This window comes from Wyeomyia smithii, chromosome 2 (genome assembly GCF_029784165.1).
Source record: "Wyeomyia smithii strain HCP4-BCI-WySm-NY-G18 chromosome 2, ASM2978416v1, whole genome shotgun sequence".
In the NCBI taxonomy this organism is placed as follows: domain Eukaryota; kingdom Metazoa; phylum Arthropoda; class Insecta; order Diptera; family Culicidae; genus Wyeomyia; species Wyeomyia smithii.
This window is the reverse complement of record NC_073695.1, coordinates 40,295,600-40,320,311: the sequence shown is the minus strand read 5'-3', so window position 1 is coordinate 40,320,311 and position 24,712 is coordinate 40,295,600. Positions and strand designations below refer to the sequence as shown.

Sequence of the window (24,712 nt, the reverse complement as noted above, 5' to 3'; positions counted from 1 at the left end):
TCCAAGCAACAACCAGAATGAATACAGATTTTTTTAAAAGATAACAAAAAAATATTAAAAATCATGGTAGAAAGTGTCCGAAACTGGCCCCCTTTCCCCTACTATTTTATTTTATTCTGTAGTAATACTCAATTGAAAATAACATTTTTTCCCGTAATAATGGAATGAACGAACATGGGACGGAAATAAAAAACAGCATACGAAATTTCAGCTTTGCGTGATGATATTAGTTTGAACGTGGAACCCGTTGTTAAACTAAAAGACGCTCTCATAAAGCCAGAATCGACACAAAAATTGCAGTATGCATGGCGAGAATTCTAATAATAAAAGTAGATTTGTCGAATCGGCTTTTTAATAATTTTTTCTTGCTGCACTAACGTAGTCCCAGTAGGAACGTTTTCCAGCATCTCCCCGCTCGTTAGTCGCCTCATTTTTCTGATCCTCTTATCGCACAAAGTATAATGTTTTCTTGTACAAGCACGGTGCTCTTGTTCTCCATGCTGCTCTCAAACACTCACTACTGGCAGCTCCAGCCGCTGTTGTATTTTCCGACAAACTTCAAAGAAATACTCCTGAAAACGTTTCAAATTTAAACACTATGGTGAAGCTTTTTGGCCCTTTTGCTTCAAGAAGTATCTCATTCAGCTATATTGGGGGAGACACGTCAAGCCCGTTCCCCCAATAATAACAAGTTTTCAATATTATCGTTAAACTAAAAAAAGATCTGCAAAAAAAAACCAGAAAATCAATTCTTGGGTTTTTCTTTTGGTTAGAAATAGTTCAATGAATTTGTTCAATAAAGATCGCACCACCAATCTCGGTGGAACCAGATCAGTACGTTTACACTAACACAAACTCTTTCCTATGGATGATGCGGCGGTTTCCAATAGCAGCAAATGTCAAACCAACATTCCTGAGATTCCATTGATCATTGAACCCGTATGATCACAAGGAGTTGCAAACTGAAACTCTTTGCTATTTTTATGCGTTATTTTGAACAGTTCTTGAACTTTCAACTCAGGGCGACCAAAGATGCTACGCTAGAAAACTGTTACCATTCTTACCACTTTTTTTTATTTAACCTTTCTCATTGGTTTTTCATTATGGAAAATTTCTAAACAAACTATGAAATGTGCTTCCGATGTTTCGAATCACGTTTTTGGTGCATCAAGGTTCTTGGGTAATTGTTTTCAAAATAGATACTCTTAACTGATACCCACTCAGGGGGTAACAGTCAGCGCGACTATTGTATGTTTATTAGAGTGAACTAACCAACATATTGACCCGACATGTTATGAGAGCTTCTCGCATTCTGGGTTGAATATAACCCTCAAAACTTTACCCCCATCCCCTTTGTGCTAGAAGAACCTCTCATTCGTTGTTCAACATTCAGATTCGCAACCAGTTGCTTATTCTTGAATGGAACTAACTTTTTATACAGCTAATTTTTGCGTGCAACAGCATGCGGTAGTACTTACGTATATCTTGGTATGTATATTCTGCGTAAACTTGTACGATTCGACCTTGTCATAGTTTTTTTTTCCTCCGCACTAAACCGTAAAGTTGAGTTGAGATGCAAGTAGCCGTACTAAGTTCACTTCTGTGAAGCTTCGAACCTGTCAGCGCAAAACCAACGATGTGAGGTGAGCATAGGTATAAAATGGTGTTAATTGATGTCTGGAGCACGGGGCAATCAGGTTTAGCACTTGCGAACCCCGGTGGTCTGGTTTAGAATGGTATTCCGCTGTAGTTCAGCCGCTTTGGTTGCTTTGGAACTAATTGATGTGTCTAACATAGGAAATTACTCTGCCGATGGAGCAGCGAGCGTGCATTGAATCTTAAAATAAAAGTTAAATTTATTTTCGTTCAACTGATGAAGCTCAGTTTAACTGTAGCTTCCAATGCTGACTCTCAGAGGAAAAATAATACCCCACCGAAATTGTGACGACCAACCTGCGCCACATGCAATCAGTTCGGTTATCACTCAACTATGTGTCATGCTGTCACACGGTGAAGTGATAGTTGAACAGGCAGTGTCGCAAAATATGCCGCAAACCAGAGTGCAGAGGTTCTCCATTTGTCACCATTCAGCGACGGCTCCTAGCCGTGCAAGTGCGCGTGGGAATTGGAGTTATGCAGCTAATAACTTTTTTTTTCTCGTTCTTCAGTGCACCATTACACACATGGTTATGGCAGAGCAAAATATGTAGTGCACCTAGTACAAGACCGCCGGACCGACACTGCTGGGTTTACCGAGGCGGGAAAACTTAGGTCACGCCATTTGGTCAATCAGAAGGCTAGTCTACCGATGACCGGTCGCGATTTACGGGCCAGTAGTTTTGGTCTCTAGAGTGTGGCCACAATGGAGAGTTAAATCGAAATCGTTATGGCAAGCGGGTATTTTACACGGGGTGGAATATTGTCTTTCGTGAGATATTTACAATGTTGATGCGTTGAGTGAAACAACGGTTCAGTTTTCGCGTGTAGGCAAGTTATTTTAGTAAAAGTTGAATGATACCAGAAGAGGAACTATATTTTCATGAAATTTTGAATTCATCTAAAAGTCATTTGCAGGTAATTAAAACTGTTTGAAATTTATCAAAAGAGAAATTAAATGAACACCCTGACCCTATAAAAGCATTGTAAATTTAAATGTCACTCGGTTTGTTTGTACTGCCGGTGCTAATTTTTTTTAAACTATTCGCAAAATATTGAAACGAATTTGTTACTGGTTCCTCCAGTTTTTATAAACCCAGTTATACTAAAATGAACTAAAGTACATCCAAAATCATTCCAAAAAAAATCAAATGTCTGAAGTACTGGATCATGAAGCTTAATTTGATGACCTATTTGTTGAAAAGATAAACTCTTACCGATTGTCGATAAATTGAGTTTGATTTTTAAATTTGTCGTTTTTGTAGCTCTTCGTGATTCTTAAATATGATTTTATTTTATATTCAATGCGTAAGTACGATGATTTTGAAATTTTGACCAGAGATTCTGGACGTCATAACGAATCGACTGGTGTACTCAGATTCTTTGGTGCATTTTTTTATAATCACGGTCTGTGGGAGCACCGTGTAGCGCATTTTTCTAGTAAAAATCGTCAACAACCAATAAAAATATGTGAGATGAAAACAAACTTTCTTCGGAGAAATTGTTTGTTTCGTTATAGCAAAAAATATAGTAGAACGTTGGCAAATTGCAAAAAAATCACTTTAAATAGTTAAATACAAAAAATGATTTTTAGGGGTAATCGATAGAAAGCTCCCGAAAAGTCAATTCAAATAGATAGATAGAAGTAAGTAAGTGTTTCCTTTAAAATTTGCTACAGCTTTGCTCAACAAAGTGGATTGTTATATTCCAAAATGAGAAAAGTGAAATTCGTTTCTCACTATTGAGTGGATAAATCGTGGAATTGCAATTTATATAACATGGAGAACAATTAATGGAACAACTTTGCTGAAGACGTTACGGTTCTAAAATCACTGTTTTTGGGTCCAAACCATTTCGATCACGTTATTGTAGCTATGGAAACAGTGTGCACCCGTTTGTCAAAGCGGACTCTGTAACCTTGCGACTACGAAGCTCCCGAAGCGTGTTGGTGGAAAAAATCGAATAATTCATTCAGGCCAAGGAAATTTTCCTCGGTTTTTCTTAATAATGAAGGAGCACTCGATAATCTCACAACTTACCACAAATAGCCATGGAAAGGCACGACATAGACAGAAACACAATATTCAAAATGGATTCATGTCATGCTGATTGGTCGCAAAATAACTGCTCAACTTGATGGCACATCCCTAACAAAAAGAATCACTAAGGGATTAAAGCCTAAACAAAATTATTGGTTTGCCTCGAAATTATTGGTTTTGCAGACAAAGTAAAGCTTGCTACATTTAGAATTGGAACAAACTTTTGCCCATATTGGAATGCTCCTGGTGGACGGATTTAAATGTTCTTGACGCACATGTGTCGGGAATTTTGTTAGTTTCATCTATGTATTTTCGATATTCCGTAAAACGACGAAATTTGTAAACATACAACATAGAAGCCGAGAGAACGGAAAAAATGCACAAAGTTATTTGAAAAAATTACTGTGGTCTGCATCTAGGCTAGCTAAATAACTAGCTGGAAATTGCCCAGAAATACCGTATGGCGTGTTATCGAGCGGCATGAGTGAACATGACGATTTGGAAGCCTCAAGCCAATCATCGGAGTGGAACTGTCGACCGGTAATATTCTGAAGACCATCAAGAGGCATCTTTATCTGTCGGACCGCGATTTGGCCAGAAATTTTGGTGCTGCCCACAGTCCTGTAAGGAGAGTTCGACTCCGGGAAGGAATCAAGTCATGTCGAGATAACAAACAGCCAAACCGGAGTATGAAAAAGAATTGTGTGGCCAAAATCCGTGCTCTGAAGCTATACGATCAGGTGCTGACCAAGTTCGACAAGTGTCGTCTGGTACTGGAGAGAGGGCTCGTAAATCCCTTCAAAACAATTAAGGAATTACATTATTTCCAAATTGCGGCACTTAAATCGAACAAAAGGTCACCAAGGCTACAAACGCCCTCTCAGGCTGAATCGTTAGGCTAAACTAAAAGAAGGAGAGGCAACAGGACGCTAAAGAGTACTGAAAAATTTCAAAATAACCTAATAAAAAACAACGAGCCTCGGGTGGATATGAAACTAACTTAAAATTCCTTTTGGAATATTAGAGACAAAACGAAAAAGTTGGGAACAAGGTGGGCTCAGAATTCAGAAAGGATCACTTGACTTTTGCACAGGTGTTCTAAAATGAATGATTTCGCGGGAACTGGATTCACAGGTCCAGGAATCAAGAAAAATTAAACGCAGATAGAATGCGCGAGTACGTGTCTGGAAAGAAGTTACCGAAACGCAAATCTTTTTCCTTTTTGTCACTTCAACAGCTAATTAGGAAACAAACAGGTTATTCATATTGCATTCCTGGTCACTGTGGAATCAAAGGAAATGAGAAGGCTGACTCACTAGCTATATAAGCATATAGCATTCACTAACATTATTGGATCAGGATGTTTTTGTGGAGTCTCATCGACGGCTTTAAAAGCTAAAAAAATGGCGATAGCGCCATAGAGAATAAATCCATACTTAAGTCTTATTCATCATCAAATGGCTTGATTCTTCTAAGATTCGAGTCCACGTCCATTCGCTTGACAAAGCAGACTCTGGTTCAGTATTGTTTGATGCCACAGTGGGTGGCCGTATGAAACTGCTTTCAATTGTGGCAGTTCATCAGCCGCGGTACAAACAAGCGCACGGGTACACTCACCTTGTCCACGATCCCGGCGAAGGTCACGCGAATAGAGTCTGATGGAGGTAACTTATAACACCCTTGTCGAGCGATACTGAGTGCAATTGCTTGCAATCAAGTATCTTTACCGGCTAAAGGCTGGAATCCTTAAAACGGCCGGCTCCAGCCTTTAGCAGATCCTCAATAAGTAGACTCGAGTCGGTGACTACGCCGCACAGTGCGTTGAACGTATGGGAACGCAGGACAGAAATCAAAACAGCCATTCTAGTATTTTTTTCAATTTGATGTGACACGAAAAATGTTTAGTATCGATGAGAGCTACTATTTGCATAATTCACGGATGTCAAATATGTCATCACAAAAATGTTTCAAATGCCATTTTGTTGGTACAGAAACCATATTAAATTTGTTTGTACCAAACCATATCAAACTAATTTCTAGGCGATGAAAAAGTAACCTAAACGCCATCACATTTAATTTTTATTATTATTTCTATTTAATTCCCTTTTAATTATGTTTATTTGCGGTTTACTGTTGCAAAACATTTAGACATCATTAATCCAGGAATCTTTCATGTGTTTTACACATAAATTACGAGTTATATAGAAAAATATGGGACAGATGTACGACAAATGGCTCACTCTTGGTTCCAGAGGTATCATTCGAAAACGCGAATTCCGGTTGAAAAAGCAAACTTGAGCAATGGCAATCACTTCCAAAGATTGGAGGACATTCCAAATATGGGGAAAGAGTGAAATTCAGAGATGTACTTTGGGGTACTTTTTTAACGATCGGTTTTAAATCGAATGTATCTTTTTTCTCTGAGCATGACCCAAAAGCCTTGAACTTCCAAATGCGCTACGTTATGTCTCAATGGTAACATGTGAAATGTAGTAGTTACACGATTCTACCATTACCATTTTGATTTTAACATGAAAAGATATAGAGTATATTAAAAAATTAATTTGAAAACTAAGAATTTTTTTTAAAAATAACCTGTCACTTGAATAGTTGAAACCACTTCGCAGTAGATGCGTTTCATAATCGTATGGGTGAACTCACGAGGCAAATAATATCATTACAATATGTCTCAAGCATGCATAAAACATACCAGTATATAGAATTGTTTCAATAAGAAATCCACTGTCCGTGTCCGTGTCGCTGTGCTGAGTGATCTCACACCCGGCTCACTGCTGGTGGCTGTATTGGTGCTGCTGTACTGGTGCTGCTGGCTGCTTTGGGTGCAGCTTCGAACGATCGGACAACCACTGCTGGAAGGAAGAAGTAAAGAGGTACGTGTTCTTGTCGGCGCTAGTTCGCTAGTGCGCTACATTTGGCGCGATGGATATAGATCCCTCGCCTCCCGTGCCACCATCCCCGAACCCCCCTGACCCTGACCCTTCTGTTACCCCCTCCCCTGTTCATTCTCCAGTCCCCCCTCGCCCCAGGCTTTACCCGGACGGATCTCAACAGGGCAGCTATACTGTTTATTTTCGTCCAAAGGCAGGAGTGAATTCAAAGCGATTAAACATACTGCAAATTTCAAAAGACCTGACGAAGGGGTACAAGGCCGTGACCGAAATTTCCAAGGTCCGACCTAACAAGCTCCGTGTCGTGGTCAGTGATCTGGCACAGGCCAATGCTATCGCTTGCTCTGAGCTCTTCACACGCGAGTATCGCGTTTACATACCCGCACGAGACGTGGAGATCGACGGTATCATAACCGATTCGAGTCTGTCTGTCGAGTGTATCCTAAAAAGCGCAACCGGTTGCTTCAAAAATACCGAAAAACAGGTGAAGATTTTGGATTGTAAGCAATTGCGGTCCATGTCTCTCGTCGGCGGTAAAAAAGTATACACTCCGTCAGACTCGTTTCGCGTTACGTTTGCCGGATCTGCACTCCCTAGCCACGTCTCGATCGACCGGGTTCGTCTGCCTGTGCGATTGTACGTACCCCGTGTTATGAATTGCACCAACTGCAAGCAGTTAGGCCACACAGCCGCCTACTGCTGCAATAAGGCACGATGTAGCAAGTGTGGGGAGACTCATGCGGAAGATTCTTGCAGTGTTAATGCTGAAAAATGTATTCACTGTGGGGAAAACCAGCATGAGCTCTCCACATGCCCGGTATACATGCAGCGCAGAGATAAAATCAAGCGGTCACTTAAGGAGCGTTCAAAGCGTTCTTACGCTGAGATGCTGAAGAAGACCGTGACCACTTCTACCATAACATCGAACCCCTTTGATCTGTTGCCCTCCGATGAAACCGATTCTGACGATTCATCAGCGGGAACATCTTATGCCAATCCTGGGGAGTCTAGGAAGAGGAAAAATGTTTCTTCTCCTAAACTTCCCCGTAAAGGTCCTAAGATTTCCCAAAGTGTAATGAAAAGTACGAACAAACCAAACAGTGCTGCGGAAAAACCAAAGCAAACTCCTCCTGGGCTTGCAAATTTAAAGTCCCAGAAGGAGTTCCCAGCACTGCCAGGAACATCTAAAACCCCAGTTGTTCCTTTTGCACATACAGTTGATGAAACAAACTCTGGATTAGTGAAATTTTCTGACATTGTGGACTGGATTTTTGAAAATTTCAATATACCCGATCCAATTAAAATTTTTCTTACAGCATTCCTCCCAACAGTTAGATCATTTTTGAAGCAGTTGACTGCCCAATGGCCCCTCCTTGCAGCGATTGTATCCTTCGATGCCTAATTCAACTGCGTATATGAAGGATTCTATCTCTGTCTTACAGTGGAATTGTAGAAGTATTTTACCTAAAATTGATTCGTTTAAAGTTTCGATAAATAAAAACAAATGCGATGCATTTTCCCTTTGTGAAACTTGGCTTACTTCAAATATTGATCTCAACTTCCATGATTTTAATATTATTCGCCTTGTTCGAGACACCCCATATGGAGGAGTACTTTTAGGGATTAAAAAGTGCTATTCTCTCTATCGTATTAACCTCCCCTCGATTCCAGGCATCAAAGTTGTCGCAAGTCAAATGACAATACAAGGTAAAGAGCTTTGTATTGCCTCAATATATATTCCTCCCAGAGCACAGGTTGGGCAACGGCTGCTCTTTGATTTAATAGAACTTCTTCCCTCGCCACGTTTGATTTTGGGAGACTTCAACTCTCATGGCGTGGCTTGGGGTTCCCCATACAATGATAACCGCTCCTCTTTAATCTATAACCTTTGCGATGACTTCGACATGACTATTTTAAACAACGGTGAAATGACACGTATCCCGAAACCTCCAGCGCGCCCAAGCGCTTTGGATCTATCCTTATGTTCGACGTCGCTACGGTTGGATTGCACATGGAAGGTAATCCTTGATCCTCACGGTAGCGACCATTTGCCTATTCTTATTTCAATTAATAACGGGTCGACTCGCATGCGACCAATTGACATTCCGTATGACCTCACACGGAATGTCGATTGGAAGTTATACGAGGAAATGATTTCAAAAGCGGTCGAGTCGATTCAACATCATCCACCACTTGAAGAATACAACCTCCTCGCGGGCTTGATTCTCGACGCCGCGTTGCAAGCCCAAACGAAGAAATATCCCGGCGTAACGATCAAAGAACGGCCTCCCACTCCGTGGTGGGACCAAGAGTGCTCCGATGTCTACACGCAAAGATCCGACGCGTTTAGGGCCTACCAGAAGGGAGGTATACCTGGCGACTATTTACGGTATTCGGAGCTTAATACCAAGCTTAAAAGTTTGGCTAAAGCAAAGAAACGCGGATATTGGCGTCGGTTCGTGAACGAGACGTCGAGGGAGACATCGATGAGCACTCTTTGGAACACAGCCCGAAGAATGCGGAATCGCGTAACGGTCAACGAAAGCGAGGAGTCTTCAAGTCGGTGGATATTTGATTTTGCCAGGAAAGTATGTCCGGACTCTGTTCCTGACGCGATAGAATCACCTTTTACGATGGCAGAATTTTCAGTTGCCCTCCTGTCCTGTAACAATAACGCGCCTGGGTTAGATAGAATCAAATTCAACTTGTTGAAGAATCTACCCGGAAATGCCAAGAGGCGCTTGTTGAACTTGTTCAATAAGTTCCTGGAGCAAAACATTGTACCGCAGGATTGGAGGCAAGTGAGGGTGATCGCCATCCAAAAACCAGGGAAACCAGCTCCTGCTCACAACTCTTATAGGCCGATTGCAATGCTATTCTGTATCCGGAAATTGATGGAAAAAATGATACTCCGTCGTTTAGACCATTGGGTCGAATCAAATGGTCTACTATCAGATACTCAGTTTGGCTTCCGCCGTGCCAAAGGGACGAATGATTGTCTTGCGTTGCTTTCAACAGATATTCAGCTGGCGTATGCTCGCAAAGAACAAATGGCGTCTGCGTTCTTGGACATTAAGGGGGCTTTTGATTCCGTTTCTATTGACATTCTTTCGGGTAAACTTCACCGACAAGGATTTTCTCCAATTTTGAACAATTTTTTGCACAATTTGCTGTCCGAAAAGCACATGCATTTTACGCACGGCGATTTGGCAACGTTTCGCATTAGCTACATGGGTCTTCCCCAGGGCTCATGTTTAAGCCCCCTTCTTTACAACTTTTATGTAAATAACATCGACGAATGTCTGGCAAATTCATGCACGATAAGACAACTTGTAGACGACAGTGTAATCTCTGTTACAGGAGCCAAAGCTGCCGATTTGCAAGGACCATTGCAAGATACCTTGGACAATTTGTCTGCTTGGGCTTTACAGTTAGGTATCGAATTCTCTCCGGAGAAGACTGAGATAGTAGTTTTTTCTAGGAAGCATGAACCTGCTCAGCTTCACACACAATTAATGGGTAAAACGACTTCTCAGGTTTTGGTACACAAATATCTTGGTGTCTGGTTCGACTCTAAAAGCACCTGGGGTTGTCACGTGAGGTATCTGATGAAAAAATGTCAACAAAGAGTGAATTTTCTTCGTACAATAACCGGACAATGGTGGGGAGCCCACCCAGGAGACCTTATAAGGCTTTACCAAACAACGATATTGTCTGTCATTGAGTACGGGTGTTTCTGCTTCCGCTCCGCAGCAAACACACATTTGATCAAACTGGAGCGACTACAATATCGTTGTTTGCGTATCGCCTTAGGTTGCATGCAGTCGACCCATACGATGAGTTTGGAGGTCTTAGCTAGAGTACTACCATTGAAAAACCGCTTCTGGAGCCTGTCTTCTCGTATTCTTATCAAATGTGAGGTCTTGAACCGTCCCGTGATTGAAAATTTTGAAAGGTTAATCGAACTTAATTCTCAAACCCGTTTTATGACATTGTATTTCAATCACATGTCCCAAAATATCAACCCTTCTTCGAATATTCCAAATCGTGTCGACTTATCAAATACTTCTGATTCTACTGTGTTTTTCGATACATCCATGATAGAAGAAACTCGTGGAATCCCGGATCATTTACGCGTGCAGCAGATCCCTAAAAATTTTTCCAATAAATATCGAAACATCAACTGCGACAATATGTACTACACTGACGGATCACTTCTTGATGGGTCCACTGGCTTCGGTATCTTCAATAACAATTTAACCGTCTCCCATAAGCTCGATAATCCTGCTTCTGTTTACGTCGCAGAATTAGCTGCAATTCAGTACATCCTAGGGATTATCGAAAAAATGCCCACGGACCATTATTTCATCTTTACGGACAGTCTCAGTTCCATTGAGGCTCTCCGATCGATGAAAGATGTTAAGCACTCTCCGTATTTCCTGGGGAAAATAGGGGAACATATGAGTGCTTTATCCGAAAAATCTACTCAGATTACCTTAGCGTGGGTCCCTTCTCACTCCTCGATACCGGGTAATGAGAAAGCGGACTCTTTGGCTAAGGTGGGCGCAACAAACGGTGATATTTATGTAAGACCAATTGCCTTTAATGAATTCTTCGCATTTGTACGTCAGAATACGATCATCAGTTGGCAAAATTCTTGGACCAAGGGGGAACTGGGAAGGTGGTTACATTCCATAATCCCCAAGGTATCGACGAACCCGTGGTTCAAGGGGTTGGATGTAGGTCGGGATTTCATTTGCGTGATGTCCCGGCTTATGTCCAATCACTATAGATTTGACGCGCATCTCCGTCGTGTTGGGCTCGGGGAGAGTGGAATCTGTGCCTGTGGTGAAGGTTATCACGACATAGAGCACGTTGTTTGGTCATGCCCTGTACACCGTGACGCCGGGTCTAGATTAATAGCTTCCCTGCAGGCCGAAGGTAGGCAGTCGGCTGTTCCTGTTCGTGATGTTTTGGCAAGCCGTGACCTATCCTACATGTCCCTTATATACGTTTTCCTGAAATCCATCCACGCCCCAGTTTAGTCCTATCCCCTTCCGCCTACATCCAACCAAACGACAAGAACACGTTAAGACCCCGGATCCGGAAACAGCAATCAGACCCGCACGATACTCTCAAGGCCCGATGGAAACAACCCAATATTCCAGTCCGTAATATCTTGGCCCAGCAGCGGAACAAATTTAATATGCTGCTTACCTATGGCAATGAAAACCATCAAACAGCAAACCTGTGCTTTTAATGCAAAATATTCTAGCTTTAAGTTAGATTTAGTTTCAGCTCGTAGTCGGCAGCGAGGATAAAAAATTTGCTTTTAGTTATTAAGATACTTTAGAAAGTAAGCTACCAGATATAATTGGCGCCGTTAAACATTGAATTGTATTTGTGCCGTGTCAAATAAACTATAGATGAAGAAAAAAAAAACCTTGTACAATTTGATAAAGTTGTATATTACGTTCTACATGAGCTTTTAAGTACAAAAGTGGAGGCTATGTACGTACTAAAATGGTTCACGCAGTTAACGATACACAACTTTTTATTTCATTTTTTACAATTCTATAACAATTACCTTGTGCATAAAATCTGAGGTATGAAATTCTGTTTGCTACTTAGTACAACTTTTTATTGCCATAATTTAAGCACACATACAATTCCGTTTCACCCGTAATATGATTCTACTACGATGCTCTACGAACTAAAACACAGCAGTGTGTAACATGTACTGCGAATTAATTTTGCATTATATTCAACCTAAATTTTCCAAATAATAAAAAAAACATAAAATTGAGTAGCAACAATTTCATTTTTTTTCAATGAGAAGTACGCGTAACCATTTACTTAGTACAGTCTTTGGTATGTATTAATTTTTGTGATTGGATGCGGCATTCATCTTTATTATATTTTACAAGGCTGTGTTCAGCCTCGAACCCTCAACGTTCCGATCACTGCTCTATCCTCAGAGTCATTTTACGATGCTGCGTGTCAACGAATTTTATCTAATATTGTTGAACGCCTTAAATCGTATGAACCTGTAAATCGTATGTAATGACACTTATTGTCTTCAATGTTGACCCAAATCTATTTATAGACTCTGATGTCAATATTCAACTCAAAATTGCCTCATATCAATCAATCTCATAATCAATCTTTACTACTCAACAATTTCATGTTTCATAATAAACGATTTCAACTGTCACGAAAAAGAAAATTGTATAAAATTCATAAGACAATCCTGTTACTACTATTTTTTTTTTCCTGTATGCCTGAAGGGCACTGGGTACTGAAATGCCACTGCGACATTCTTGCTGATTGTCTTTTGTGGCGGGCCCCAAAAGACTGCTGTGCACAGGCTACGGATTGCTCGTACTTATTGATGGAGTAGAACTGTTTTGTTGTAAACCTGTACCCCAATAAGGTACAACATAGTTGATGAAACTAATGACGTGTTTGGGAATAGAGCTCCACACTTGGTATGAAGTTAAAAGGTAGCTTCCTAAGAAGTTGTACCTAGAGGAAGCAAGAGCTTCGCAAGAGCAAAGCAAATGCTCTGAACGCTATGGTTCAGATTTGCAGAATCGGCTGGTGTCGTCCAATACTACACCAATTTTCATTAAATGATAAAAAGCGGGACATTATCCGTAGTTCACTACGATTTAGACTAAGTAACTTTCGGCGGTTCCAGGGTTTGGATAGATAAACTGTTTGGTTTGTCTACAACCCTGTACCTGTTACCATTGGGATGCTATTTCTAGCCTTTTTTCCTGGGCTTCCTCACTGCGACCAGAATCGTAGATCTATTGTGAGATATGCCCGGGTGTCTACTGTATCCCGCACTTCTATTATTAGCAATACCGCTATTGAGAAGTAGCATGCTTTTTTGTTATTGTTTATCAGTGCTTGTGTGTAATGTGATACTCTTCCTTTCACACGCTTACTGTTCTACTATACCGATGCTCGTTCTTCTTACCAAATATCACCAATTATAATTCCCTGGAGAAGTTTCGTTGTGCGTCCTTCTGGCCAGTTTTTATTAATAAGAGGGACTTATGTTTTTGTTAAGAGGAAGTCACGCAAAGGTGTTATACATAGATTTCAGCGTGAAGGAAGGGTAAGTGGTGGGGAGCCTGAGAATGAACCCATACTTAAAGTCCAGTTTTGACATCGAATGGCATCGATTCTACTAAGATTCGAACCCACGACCATTTGCTTGACAAAGCGGACTCTGTAACCCTGCGGCTACGCAGCTCCCTATTTCTAGCCTTCCCAAGTTAGTAGTTCGCTTTTGCTAGCGGAATTGGACGTACCCAGAAACGGCTCGGGGCCAATAAACCGCTGAGCTGATCCTTGTCTTGCTAGGTATTCAGCGTGTTCATTACCCTCGACTCCGCAATGTCCGGGCACCCAAAACAGAAAAACTGAGTTCTGTCGGGAAAGCTCCCATAGAGTTTCAATGCATTTCCAAACAAGTTTGGAAGCGTATTTGACGGACTCAAGTGCTAGTAGTGCTACTTGACTGTCCGAGAATATACCGATTTTCGCATGTCTGTAGTTGCGTTTCAGACATATTTTTGCGCAGATATGTATGGCACATACTGCCGTTCTTCGCATATTTGTCCCATGTTCCAAATCATGCAAACGAGAAAAATGATGTTAAAGTTTTGCAATACTTTTACGCATTACGTCAATGTGACAAATGCAATTATGGGCTTCTAACCAGTTTTACCTTGCAATAGACTGTTTTCAATAAATCAAGTTGAAGGTTTTGCGATTTAACACTCTTTTCCATGAAAATACCCACTGGGACAATAATGCCGAGAAATTTGTCTTCCAATATGTAATTTCTACGCATATCAGTCCCACCACGTGCATTCGATGTTTCCCAATAGAAAGTTCGTACTGGGAATACAAGGCTGTTTAACCTTTCACGAAAATGATCACGCTAATCTTGTTGTCTTAATACGCAAGTGATGATAGTCGAGATGGAAATTTAGTTAATTGAATAAGTATCAGATGGATTATCATTACAAAGGGGAATTGTTTTTTAGATTGCCCATTCCTATCATATTTGAACGTTGTTGGGCTTTCAACACATTGGCTACACACAAAAAACAGTTCTTACAACTTCCAATTAGTATGAATCTCATGCGTTTATCTTTTTGCCTTTCTCCTAGAAAGGTATAGCAATCACTGGAAAAACCGAAAGTATAAAAATGGTCCCAATGGCCGAATGTCATATACCACTCGACTTCTTTCGACGAACTGACTTGTATGTGTGTGTGTATGTGCAACTTTTTTTTGCTCACTCACTTTTCTCAGAGATGGCTAGACCGATTTTCATAAAATTGATTGCAAATGAAAGGTCTAGTTGCGCCATAGGTTGCTATTGAATTTCATTGTAATCGGATTTTTAGTTTAGAGGTTATGTATCAAAATGTAAAAATCACGAAACATCAATATCTCAGAAACCACACAACCGATTTCAATAAAACTGGTTTCAAATGATTGGGCTGTCCCCAGAACCCTTAACTTTTGAATTTCGTTATGATTGAACATATGGTTCAAAAGTTATGTAAAGAAACGTTATCCTGAGGTTGTTTAAACTCACTCATTTTTCTCAGTGATGGCTGGACCGATTTTCAGTTGCCCCATAGGTTGCTATTGAATTTCATTGCAATCGGATTGTAACTGTGTCCGTTGTTCATGAAAATGTGAAATCACATAATGAAAGTAAACATATTGACTTTCTCCTAATGTCATATACTACTCAACTCAGTTCGACGAATCGAGCATTTTCTGCATATATGCATGTATAGGTGTATATGTTTGTGTGTGGGTGTGTACGTGTGTATGTGCACCTTTTTTTCGCACTCACTTTTCTCAGAGATGGTCTGACCGATTCTTTCTATCTTGGTGTCAAATGAAGGGTCTATTTGCCGCTTAGGTTGCTATTGAATTTCATTGTAATCAAACTTTTAGTTTTGGCACTGCGTGAAAAACGCTCTTATATCTCAGAAGCTATGAACATACAGTACTGGCCAAAATAAGTACGCACCCACTATCCTAATGTTAAACTCCCCGTATCTTTTTTAATATAAGGTATATGAACTCGATGAATTCGGATAAGTTGTAGTATTTCTAATATACTAACGATTGGTATAATAATTTTGTCAAAGAATTGCATATTAAATTCACACTTCAGCATAATTGTAATTAAGCTCTCATCATCATCATCAGTTTACTATTTCTCAGCTCAGATAATTTTTTTTATTGTGTCCTATTCCTCGTAAGTCCAATAAGATTCCTATTGCTGCAGAGAAACGTCGAAACAATGTGTTTGATTATTTGTTTATCATTATTAGTGCGCGGTACAATCGGAGAAGATGGGGAAAAAGCAAATTTCCGTAGATATTCGTAAACTTATAGTTAACAACCGTCAGAAAGGTCTTTCTCATAGAGATATTGCTCGAAAATACGATTTAAGTGAAGCAGGAGCACGAAAAATATGCAAAAAGCATCGAGAACTGGGAAGCGTAGCCGATCGGACCGGCAGAGGAAGGAAGCGGAAAACTACAACTAGCGATGATCGCCGAATTTCTCGAGAAGTGGCAAAAAATCCTTTCGCTACCAGCCGAGTGATTCGTGAAAATGCTGATTTAAATATCTCTGAACGAACTGTGCGCAGAAGACTACAGGAAATGGGTTATAAGAGTGGATTTGCCCAACGATGACCTTTGATTCGAAAGGTTAACAGGTTTGTTTACTTCGTATTCAGCATACATTTTTGGCTGAGGTTTATTTCTGCAGGATCAAACGCCTCAAATTCGCTCACAAATACATCGACGAGCCGATAGAGTTCTGGAAACAGGTTATCTAGAGCGATGAAAGTAAATTTGAACTCTTTGGCCACAAACAACGAGCACGAGTTTGGACGAAATCTGGTGAGAAACTTGCCGATAAAAATATTCAGAAGACGGTCAAGCGGTATCATGGTGTGGGGGTGCTTTGCTTGGTCGGGTGTTGGTAATATTGAGAAAATTGATGGCATAATGACGGCAGACTATTACATCAGCATTTTGAAGAGAAATCTTACAGAGTCGGCGCGAAAGGTTGGCTTAGAGAAGAAGTTCACTTTTCAACAAGACAATGATCCTAAGCATACCGCCCACAAAACCACTGCGTATCAACGTATCAAGCTATTGGAATGACCATCACAAAGCCCGGACCTCAATCCGATAGAAAATTTGTGGTCGATTTTGGATCAAAATGTCGACAAGGGAGATGTCACCAACCGCGACAAACTGTTTGAAGCTTTGGAAAAAGCTTGGACAAATATCGACTCCCAACATATTAAAAACCTCGTTGAAAGTATGCCTCGACGCCTGCAATCCGTGATTAAAGCTCAAGGTGGCCAAACTAAATTATAAAATAAAGAAAAATCAGTTTGATCGTTGAACCACTATAATGCGTACTTTATTTTGTCCACAAGAAAAATGACAATTTCCAAATATAAGCTCTTTTTATGTTTATATGTCGTTCTCATGTCGCTTTATCTAACATTTTTCGAAAGTACACCACCAGTACTGTCTTTTGTTAGAACACTTTGATTATCCATCTGCCTTAGATTCCACCTAATTCAAGAAAGTTTGAACATATCACAGGTGCGTACTTTTTTTTTGAATTTGAGATTTGAACAATATAAATATCGAATGAACGGGATAGTTAAGAGTTAACTGGTGAATTATGATTGAACATGTGGTTTCAAAGTTTGGCTGCCCTAAACGTTCCCTTTTCATTTGATTGTAATCAAACTTAAGCAACCGTTATGTTTTAATTTGTGAAACAACGAAAGTCTATTATCTCAAGTATTACACGACTTATTTGAACATAACTAGTGTCATACAAACGGGTCATCTCTCAAACTTACAAATAACAAACTTCATGAAAATTTGATATACTGTTCAAACGTTTTGTAAAAAGAAATTCAAAGACAATTCAACACTATAGCTTCTTTGATCAATATATATGGCCTCAACATGATTTAAATGTGGTATCGTACTATTTGAACGTTCCCGGTATCGCTCGTGATTAAATTGTTCGAAATTAAGAGTCATTTCTTATATTTCGCTATTTCTGAAGCACCAACATTACGTCAAATTTCATATTTTATACTTTAATTACAACATCAATATTTTAGAACCCAAAGAGTGAATATACCTTTTTGGATTTAAGCATTCATGTAAATCTATTTTTACAAATAAAAGTTTGAATGAGAAAGGCTGAGTCTGACCGCTAGGTGGATTAATTTAGGTTTTTTATGCTCAAGAAGGAAGAGTATTCGGATTACAAACCAGCGAACATGGCTTAGTTATCCCTAACAAAGATATGAATCAAGCAAAGTGATTTTCGGTACCGAATTTCTGAAACCTGTAATGTACTAAACGTTGTTAGGAGAAGTCTCTAGTACTCTGTAGCCTTTCACAAGTTATTCCAAGGACAACTATGCGTAGAACGGCAGTATACCTTTGCTTGAAAAACGGTGGGCCATTTGCCTAGGTAAAACGTTTCCCTGATACCGGGTCCGTATATACCAGATCCCGTTAGGGATCGCATTTTAAGCCATCTGTATATAAACAGACGATGTCAGGTGGAAGATTAGGCCCTCCATTGTTCCATATAGACCGGTTGTTTCAATCACCCTATTTGAAATGTCCATGTTGGTCCTAACATCCATGCGAAAGTGGCCGATTTGGTCCCCTTCGAGTATATTTTACCTCCTTTGCAACCTTAGAGCGCCAAGCTCTGCTTCCTATTTCACGTGAAGATGTAGAGGGAGTAGGCAGAGCATAGCTACTCTGATCTCTCTTCAGTTATCGAATAAATCTTTCGCCTGTTACAACTGTTTTAGGAGTTTCCAAAGAATATCAATGTCAACGTGGATCACACAAATTAGAAATCCTACAATTTTGCACTGCAATTAAGCTCAGCACTATAGACAACTCTACTGCGATGAAACCTGATTTTTCTGTGCATTTATTCGAGGAACAATATGCAGTCATATAACTGTACGACCCATATATGATGAAAAATAACTTGAACTAGTTATAACATGAACTTTATACAATTTCAATTGAAACTGGATGCTTATACGATTTTGTAATGCCATTTTCATCCGATTTCTGGTAATCTGGGTCATTTGCTTCCTTGAGTTATGACACTAATACAAGCGATTTCTAGGGGCGAACTTATATGATTTCGGTCACGGTTAAAAACCGTATCAGATCCCAACAAATCTGCATTGTATTCAATGCCTTTGCTTTGAGACGAAGGAAGACAACCCAAGGGCCCGGATATCCATCCGGGTATAGTATAGCGAATCGATACAGAGTCCGTCTCCGAAGTCGCACGAGTCGGCTATAAACGCACAAATATAGAACTGACATCGTAGAAAGAAAAAAACATAAAAAAGCATCATATTAGCCCCTCCACTCAGCGAGGATGTATCCTTTGTTGCTTATCTGCAGCCTATTGTCCCAGAAGCAGCTCTTCCGTGCTGCAAACGGTGATAGCGATACCCGGCGGATACCTGGCGATTGTTTTCGATACCAATAGATCGAAATGGATCGAATGTTGAAACGGACTCAAACAATGCGCTTCTGTTCGATTTTATAAAGTTGGCCAACTTAACAGCAGAGTAGGCAACAACGATCTTGTCTCCTCTGAGGTTTACTTCCAACTCTCGAAAACTGTTATATCAGGACAACCAAATTAACGGTTGAAGATTAAACATTTTTCGCTACTGTTGGAATTTGTTAAGTAGTTCTACGTCAAACTTGCGGTCGTGGCTTTGCACATAACCCACGTGATTTTAAAAGTCAAGTTGGCGACTATCGGTTTTTGGAAAATGGTTCAGAATGGTTGAATAACATTCGATATGGATAAATGTTTCCAGAACCGGGATAATACCCGGAGTTTGGCGAAACCGAAAATTAACTCTAAACGTCATTTTGAGTTCCACGATAGCGACTGCCAGTTTCTGGAAAACAGCCCAAAATTGCCAAGTATAATTAAATAAAAATGTTAAATGGCTAGATCAGCTGTGAAATGTAACAAAAAAATTTAAAATTTTGAAATCATTTAGTCCGAGCAACACCATTATTATCTTTCTCCTGTGGTTTTCAGATTTTTCTGATGTAACTTTGAAGTATTGTCTTTTTGTTCTTTCGGACCTATTTTGGCTGTTCTTTTCAATTTTTAATCATAATTTTTCGTTATAAAGATACAAGGTAGAAGTTAAGTTTATCTTCGGATTATTTTCAATTTTGCCTTTCTTGTTTTCAGAAGCTTTTGCTATCAGTTTCACAGAGATTTTTCAGCAGCGGATTTCAAGGGATTTTAATCTTAATGTTAATTTTTTGGCTGTTGCTTTTTTGCCTTGAATCTTTTCGTAGGTAGCTACATTTCCCCATTCTTTTAAGTCTGTTGTGGAATCGTTTTCTATTTTATTTTTTTCTGACCTTTAAGCCATTTTTTGCTTTCAAATCGATTTAATTAGGGATCATATGTTATATCTGCACTTTTTTGTTGGTACTTAAAAAACAAACGCTGTAGAACTGTTTGTTTCATAGATTATCTTTATAGAATTGATACTTTATTCGTTTTTGTAAGGATAGGTTCACGAAAATTTTTGACTTGGCATTCTTCATGTAGACCCATTTCATGCTGTTTTGTCCGTGAAGAGAGATACTTTTTTATCTCAAATACTGCCATAATCAAAGTTGTTTCTCATACGAATACTCTTTATTTGTTATGAAGTTTTTATACAAACTACCTACAAAAAAAATTTTTTTTATTCGAATAATTCATAAAATAAAAATGATAACTTTGCGTTGTGATAGTTTTTGGGAATATTGCTGTATTTTTTCGAATTTACTGAGAAAATATGTCGAAGTTTTTACTATAAATCATATGGATTCCTACGAATAAGATGGATTGTTCATAAAGTTATACCACGTAGATTTCTATCATTTTCTCAATGCTATCAATCTATTTGTCGTCAAATTGTTGTCTGTGAGCATCATCAAAACTATTTAAATATTTTGAAAAATAGAAAGATCACTCACTCCGAACCGATTCATAATCAACGCAATAAATGAAATTAAAGTTCACAACTGCACTCAATAAGATCCAGTCATTCTACAGTGTCACGATTGCGAATGCATTCACTGTTTCCTTCCATCAATCCGACTGGGTTGATGTTGTTTGCCTGTCCGGGACGGAATCATTAGTTTGAAAGGATTTTTCTTTTTCTCCCGGTAGATCTCCTTCCACCTGCTTCCACTTTAAAATTTATTCCCTTCACAGTTGAAAAAATTCTTACTTGTGCTGATCGCGTTTAGCGTGGGATTGTTATTTCTTTCTTCTAACTGTATAAATTGATGTTTTGTGATCCATTCAGTTGTTTTTATATATTTCAGAACCACGGAAGGCATGATGCAGAAATGGATCCCCCCAACAGCCGCTGGGCTGTGGCTGCTGCTAGCGTTCTTCGCCTTTGTGGATGGTTACTCGCCATTCATGAAGGTTCGGCATGGCACAATCGATATCTCTGGTAGTGCGCAGAACTCGAGCCCGATTGTGGCTAACCCCTATTTTGCACCGTTAGTGACACTAAAGAACAAAAACGACAAAAACGAATTTGACACTAGCGAGGGCAAGGACATATTTGAAGTTATCTACCAGTGGAAGATAATAGACTTCCTCTACCCGAGCTTGCAAGCTCGAAACAATGCCATCCGAACAAGGTGAGTTGTTTCCGTTTATTCTTGGTTCACTTACTCCACTAACTAGGATTATTTTCCAGAGCATTCATTCCAGATAACAATCTACCTCTCGGTGTCGATCGTTTCCGCAATCGTATCTTTATCACTACTCCTCGCTGGAATCCCGGTGTTCCGGCTACTCTGTCTTATCTACCACTGCCAGTGGAGAATCCCAGCGCTCCGCTAAACCCCTATCCGAACTGGAGCTTCCACACAACTCCCCAGAATCCGGACTGCAGTAAATTAGTATCTGTTTATCGCCTGTACGTTGACGAGTGCGATCGTCTGTGGGTTATAGATGCTGGAGTTATCGATACACTGACTAATCTTCAGCAAATATGTCCTCCAAAAGTGCTTGCCTTCGACTTGCTTACTGACAAGCTGCTGTTTACATACGAACTGCCACCGGAACAAGTTAAGCAGGATTCGCTGCATACGAACTTGGCGGTGGATATTCGAGACGGCAAGTGTGATGATGCCTTTATCTATGTGGCCGATGTCTGGCGTTACGGAATTACTGTCATCAGTCTACGTGAGGGTAAAAGTTGGAGAACCACCAACTATTTGTACAACCCCAACCCATTCGCCAGTGATTACAACTATCTGGATTTGAACTTCCAATGGTCGGATGGGGTGTTTGGTTTGTCCCTTTCACCGGTACATAGTAATGGTGATCGGATGGTTTTCTACCATCCAATGTCTAGTTACACGGTTAGTGCTTGAAATTCTTTCATAAAAATAGTTCATACATTTTTTGCTTCTCAGGAATTCCAAGTCCCAGCGTCGGTTCTACAAAACGAAACAATCTGGCAGAACTTTGGCCTTGCGAAGGCCTTCCAACCGCTGGGCAGTCGTGGCAAAGGGGGTCAATCCTCGACCTCTGGAGTGTCCACAAATAAGGTCCAGTTCTTCACCTTAGTCCAGCAGAGCGGCGTCGGCTGCTGGGACCTAGCGAAACCTTACAACCGTAACAACCTGGGTATCGTCGAGAAAAACCTAGACAAACTAACCTTCCCGAACGATCTGAAGCTGGACCGGGAACCGAAGCAGTCCATTTGGGTGATCAGCAACAAGCTGCCAGTTTTCCTGTACTCACGGTTGAACTACAGCGAGACGAATTTCCGCGTGCTACAGGCTGAAGTTCAGAGTGCCGTCTTGGATACGGTTTGCGATCCGAGAGTCGCGCCGAATTTGGCTTACAAGCCGGAGCCAGACTGTGACCTGTAGTTTTCGTTTAATGTTACGTTATTTTAAATTGTTAAGTGAATTTGATTCTAGTATGTATGTTTGTGATGTTCGTTATTGATTATCTATTATTGAAGAGACAAATGTAGAAAAAAAATCGCGGATATACTTTTATTCGTACGAAAGACACAAAAGATTTTAGAATAAATACAGAAAAAGTTCATAAGTGGACGACTAATGTATTTGGATGATTGTCCGTAAAGTATAAAATTAACTTTAATAAAATGTAAATTGCCACTGAACTAATAAAAACAGTTTATTCTGCGGTTTCAACGGTTCGCGTGCATGATTGAAAAATTTCCACTTCAACTTATAATTTAGCAGCTCTTAAGCTTGCTGACGAGACAGTGAAACAAAAACCAAAAACGATTTACCATCAGCGCAGCTGAGGTTTTGCAATAAAGTCAAAGCAGCTAGCACCGGAACCCACGCGTTCTGCCAATCCATCATTAATAATCATTCGCAACCGCACTCCCTATATTGATAGGATGTGGAGCCTGTGGAAATTTAATATTCCACTCAGTTCCGAGTGGGAAAGGGTCCTTATAAACTTTGATTGGTATCGGGAGCGGGAGAACCTCAAGGCAACAGTTTGACTGCTGTCTTTTGGGATAGTTTGTAATAATCAACATACGTGTTTATTTTTAGTCTGAAACTGAACCATTTAATGAAATGTAAACATCTGTTTCTTTTATGAGTCCCAAAATTGGCGAGACAGATTTCATTAGAACCGCAGGGCGTTCTTCCACGGAAAGCTATTTTGCTAGTTTCAACCCAAGCAAATAAAATAATCTTTTGATAAGCATCCACAAACGTACACAGGTAGCGAGAGCGTGAAATCCGTTTTCCGCAATGGTGGACGACTGAAATGTTTGCCACAGCATCAAACGTCTTCGTTCTTCTACTGAAATTTTCTTCTCAGTTAATTTTTTCGCACCATCAAGCGCGTTGTGTTGCTTGTGCTCTACGGAGCGGCAAACATAAAAACGAACATCTGACAACTTTCCCACAGAAGTTGATACGTTGTTTCGTGTATTATTTCAAAACTTAGATATGAAAATTGCTAAGACGTTTGATTGTTTTGTGATTGTTTTTTCAACTCGGATAATTTGTTTGAGCTTGATACCCTTAATCACAGATCGTTCTCATCATTGTATTACGCTAGACTAGTTCGCTATTTCTGAGATTTCAAAATGACAGCTTTCTGGAGGAACGGTAATCTTTTGGATAATAGCTCGTTTAGGACTGTCTGTGGACACACGAACACTGTGTGAACGTTTTTCACACTTCCAAAAGAGAGCAAAAAACGGTTTCCTCAGTCTGGCGAAGTTATAAAGTAATTAGTACTGTCTGTAAAATACCTTTTCTTGCGATTTTATGTTGAGGGAAGATGTTTTTATCTCTCGTGTTGCACAGGTTGAATTGTTTTGCAACTCACTCCGTCAGTGTTATCTTCTCCAGACACAAAAGTAGAATTTAATGAAATCGGCCTGACCATGATAATATAAATGTGAGACGTTTTGTTGACTTTAAGAAGTTCGGAATGATGTTTGAAGAGAATGTTGATGTATGCTCTTTTGATAGCGGTGTTTACTTGATACTAATTTGAATCGAGAGCGATTGAAACTGTGTCTATAACACTGGCCGAAAAAAGTGAGAAAAAAACTTCGCCCTGCAGCTTAAACTGAAAAAAAAAAAAGATTACACAGTGTAACAAAAATTGACTTTTTTTTCTGTCTTGGCTATACATAATTTTTTTGTGTATTTTTATTCAAAACTAAATTTCCCCGAGTTTTAACTTATTTCAACTTAAGGGGCAACAATGGCGCCATTTTGAATTTTTGAGAAACCGGTAATTTTTGTGTTTTTTTCGACGCCATTTTTTTTTGAGGCCAAATATCGAAATTCTAAAGGGCTATTCCCACTGCTTCCGATCCGGGACCGGGCCGGGACCGGGCCGTGGCTGATCCGTGTGTCACCCGGGCTCGTTTGAGATTGATTGCATGCGTTCTTACGAACGCATTCA

At 39.9% G+C, this 24,712-nt stretch overlaps 2 protein-coding genes across 9 annotated transcripts in view; one reads left to right on the top strand and one right to left on the bottom strand.

Annotated features, from left to right (window-relative positions):
• The window catches only part of LOC129721457 (protein yellow-like), a 73,358-nt gene extending 50,506 nt beyond the window's left edge, over window positions 1-22,852 (top strand). For both annotated transcript variants that reach the window (XM_055674016.1, XM_055674015.1), the window contains exons 2-4: window positions 21,097-21,423; window positions 21,483-22,152; window positions 22,207-22,852. In XM_055674016.1, coding sequence (XP_055529991.1) covers window positions 21,097-21,423; window positions 21,483-22,152; window positions 22,207-22,668 — 1,459 coding nt within the window. In that variant the 3' untranslated portion in view covers window positions 22,669-22,852. The remainder of the gene's footprint in view (window positions 1-21,096; window positions 21,424-21,482; window positions 22,153-22,206) is intronic.
• Window positions 1-24,712, bottom strand: part of LOC129721459 (opsin, ultraviolet-sensitive) — a 253,856-nt gene that overhangs the window by 85,027 nt on the left and 144,117 nt on the right. The window lies entirely within an intron of this gene.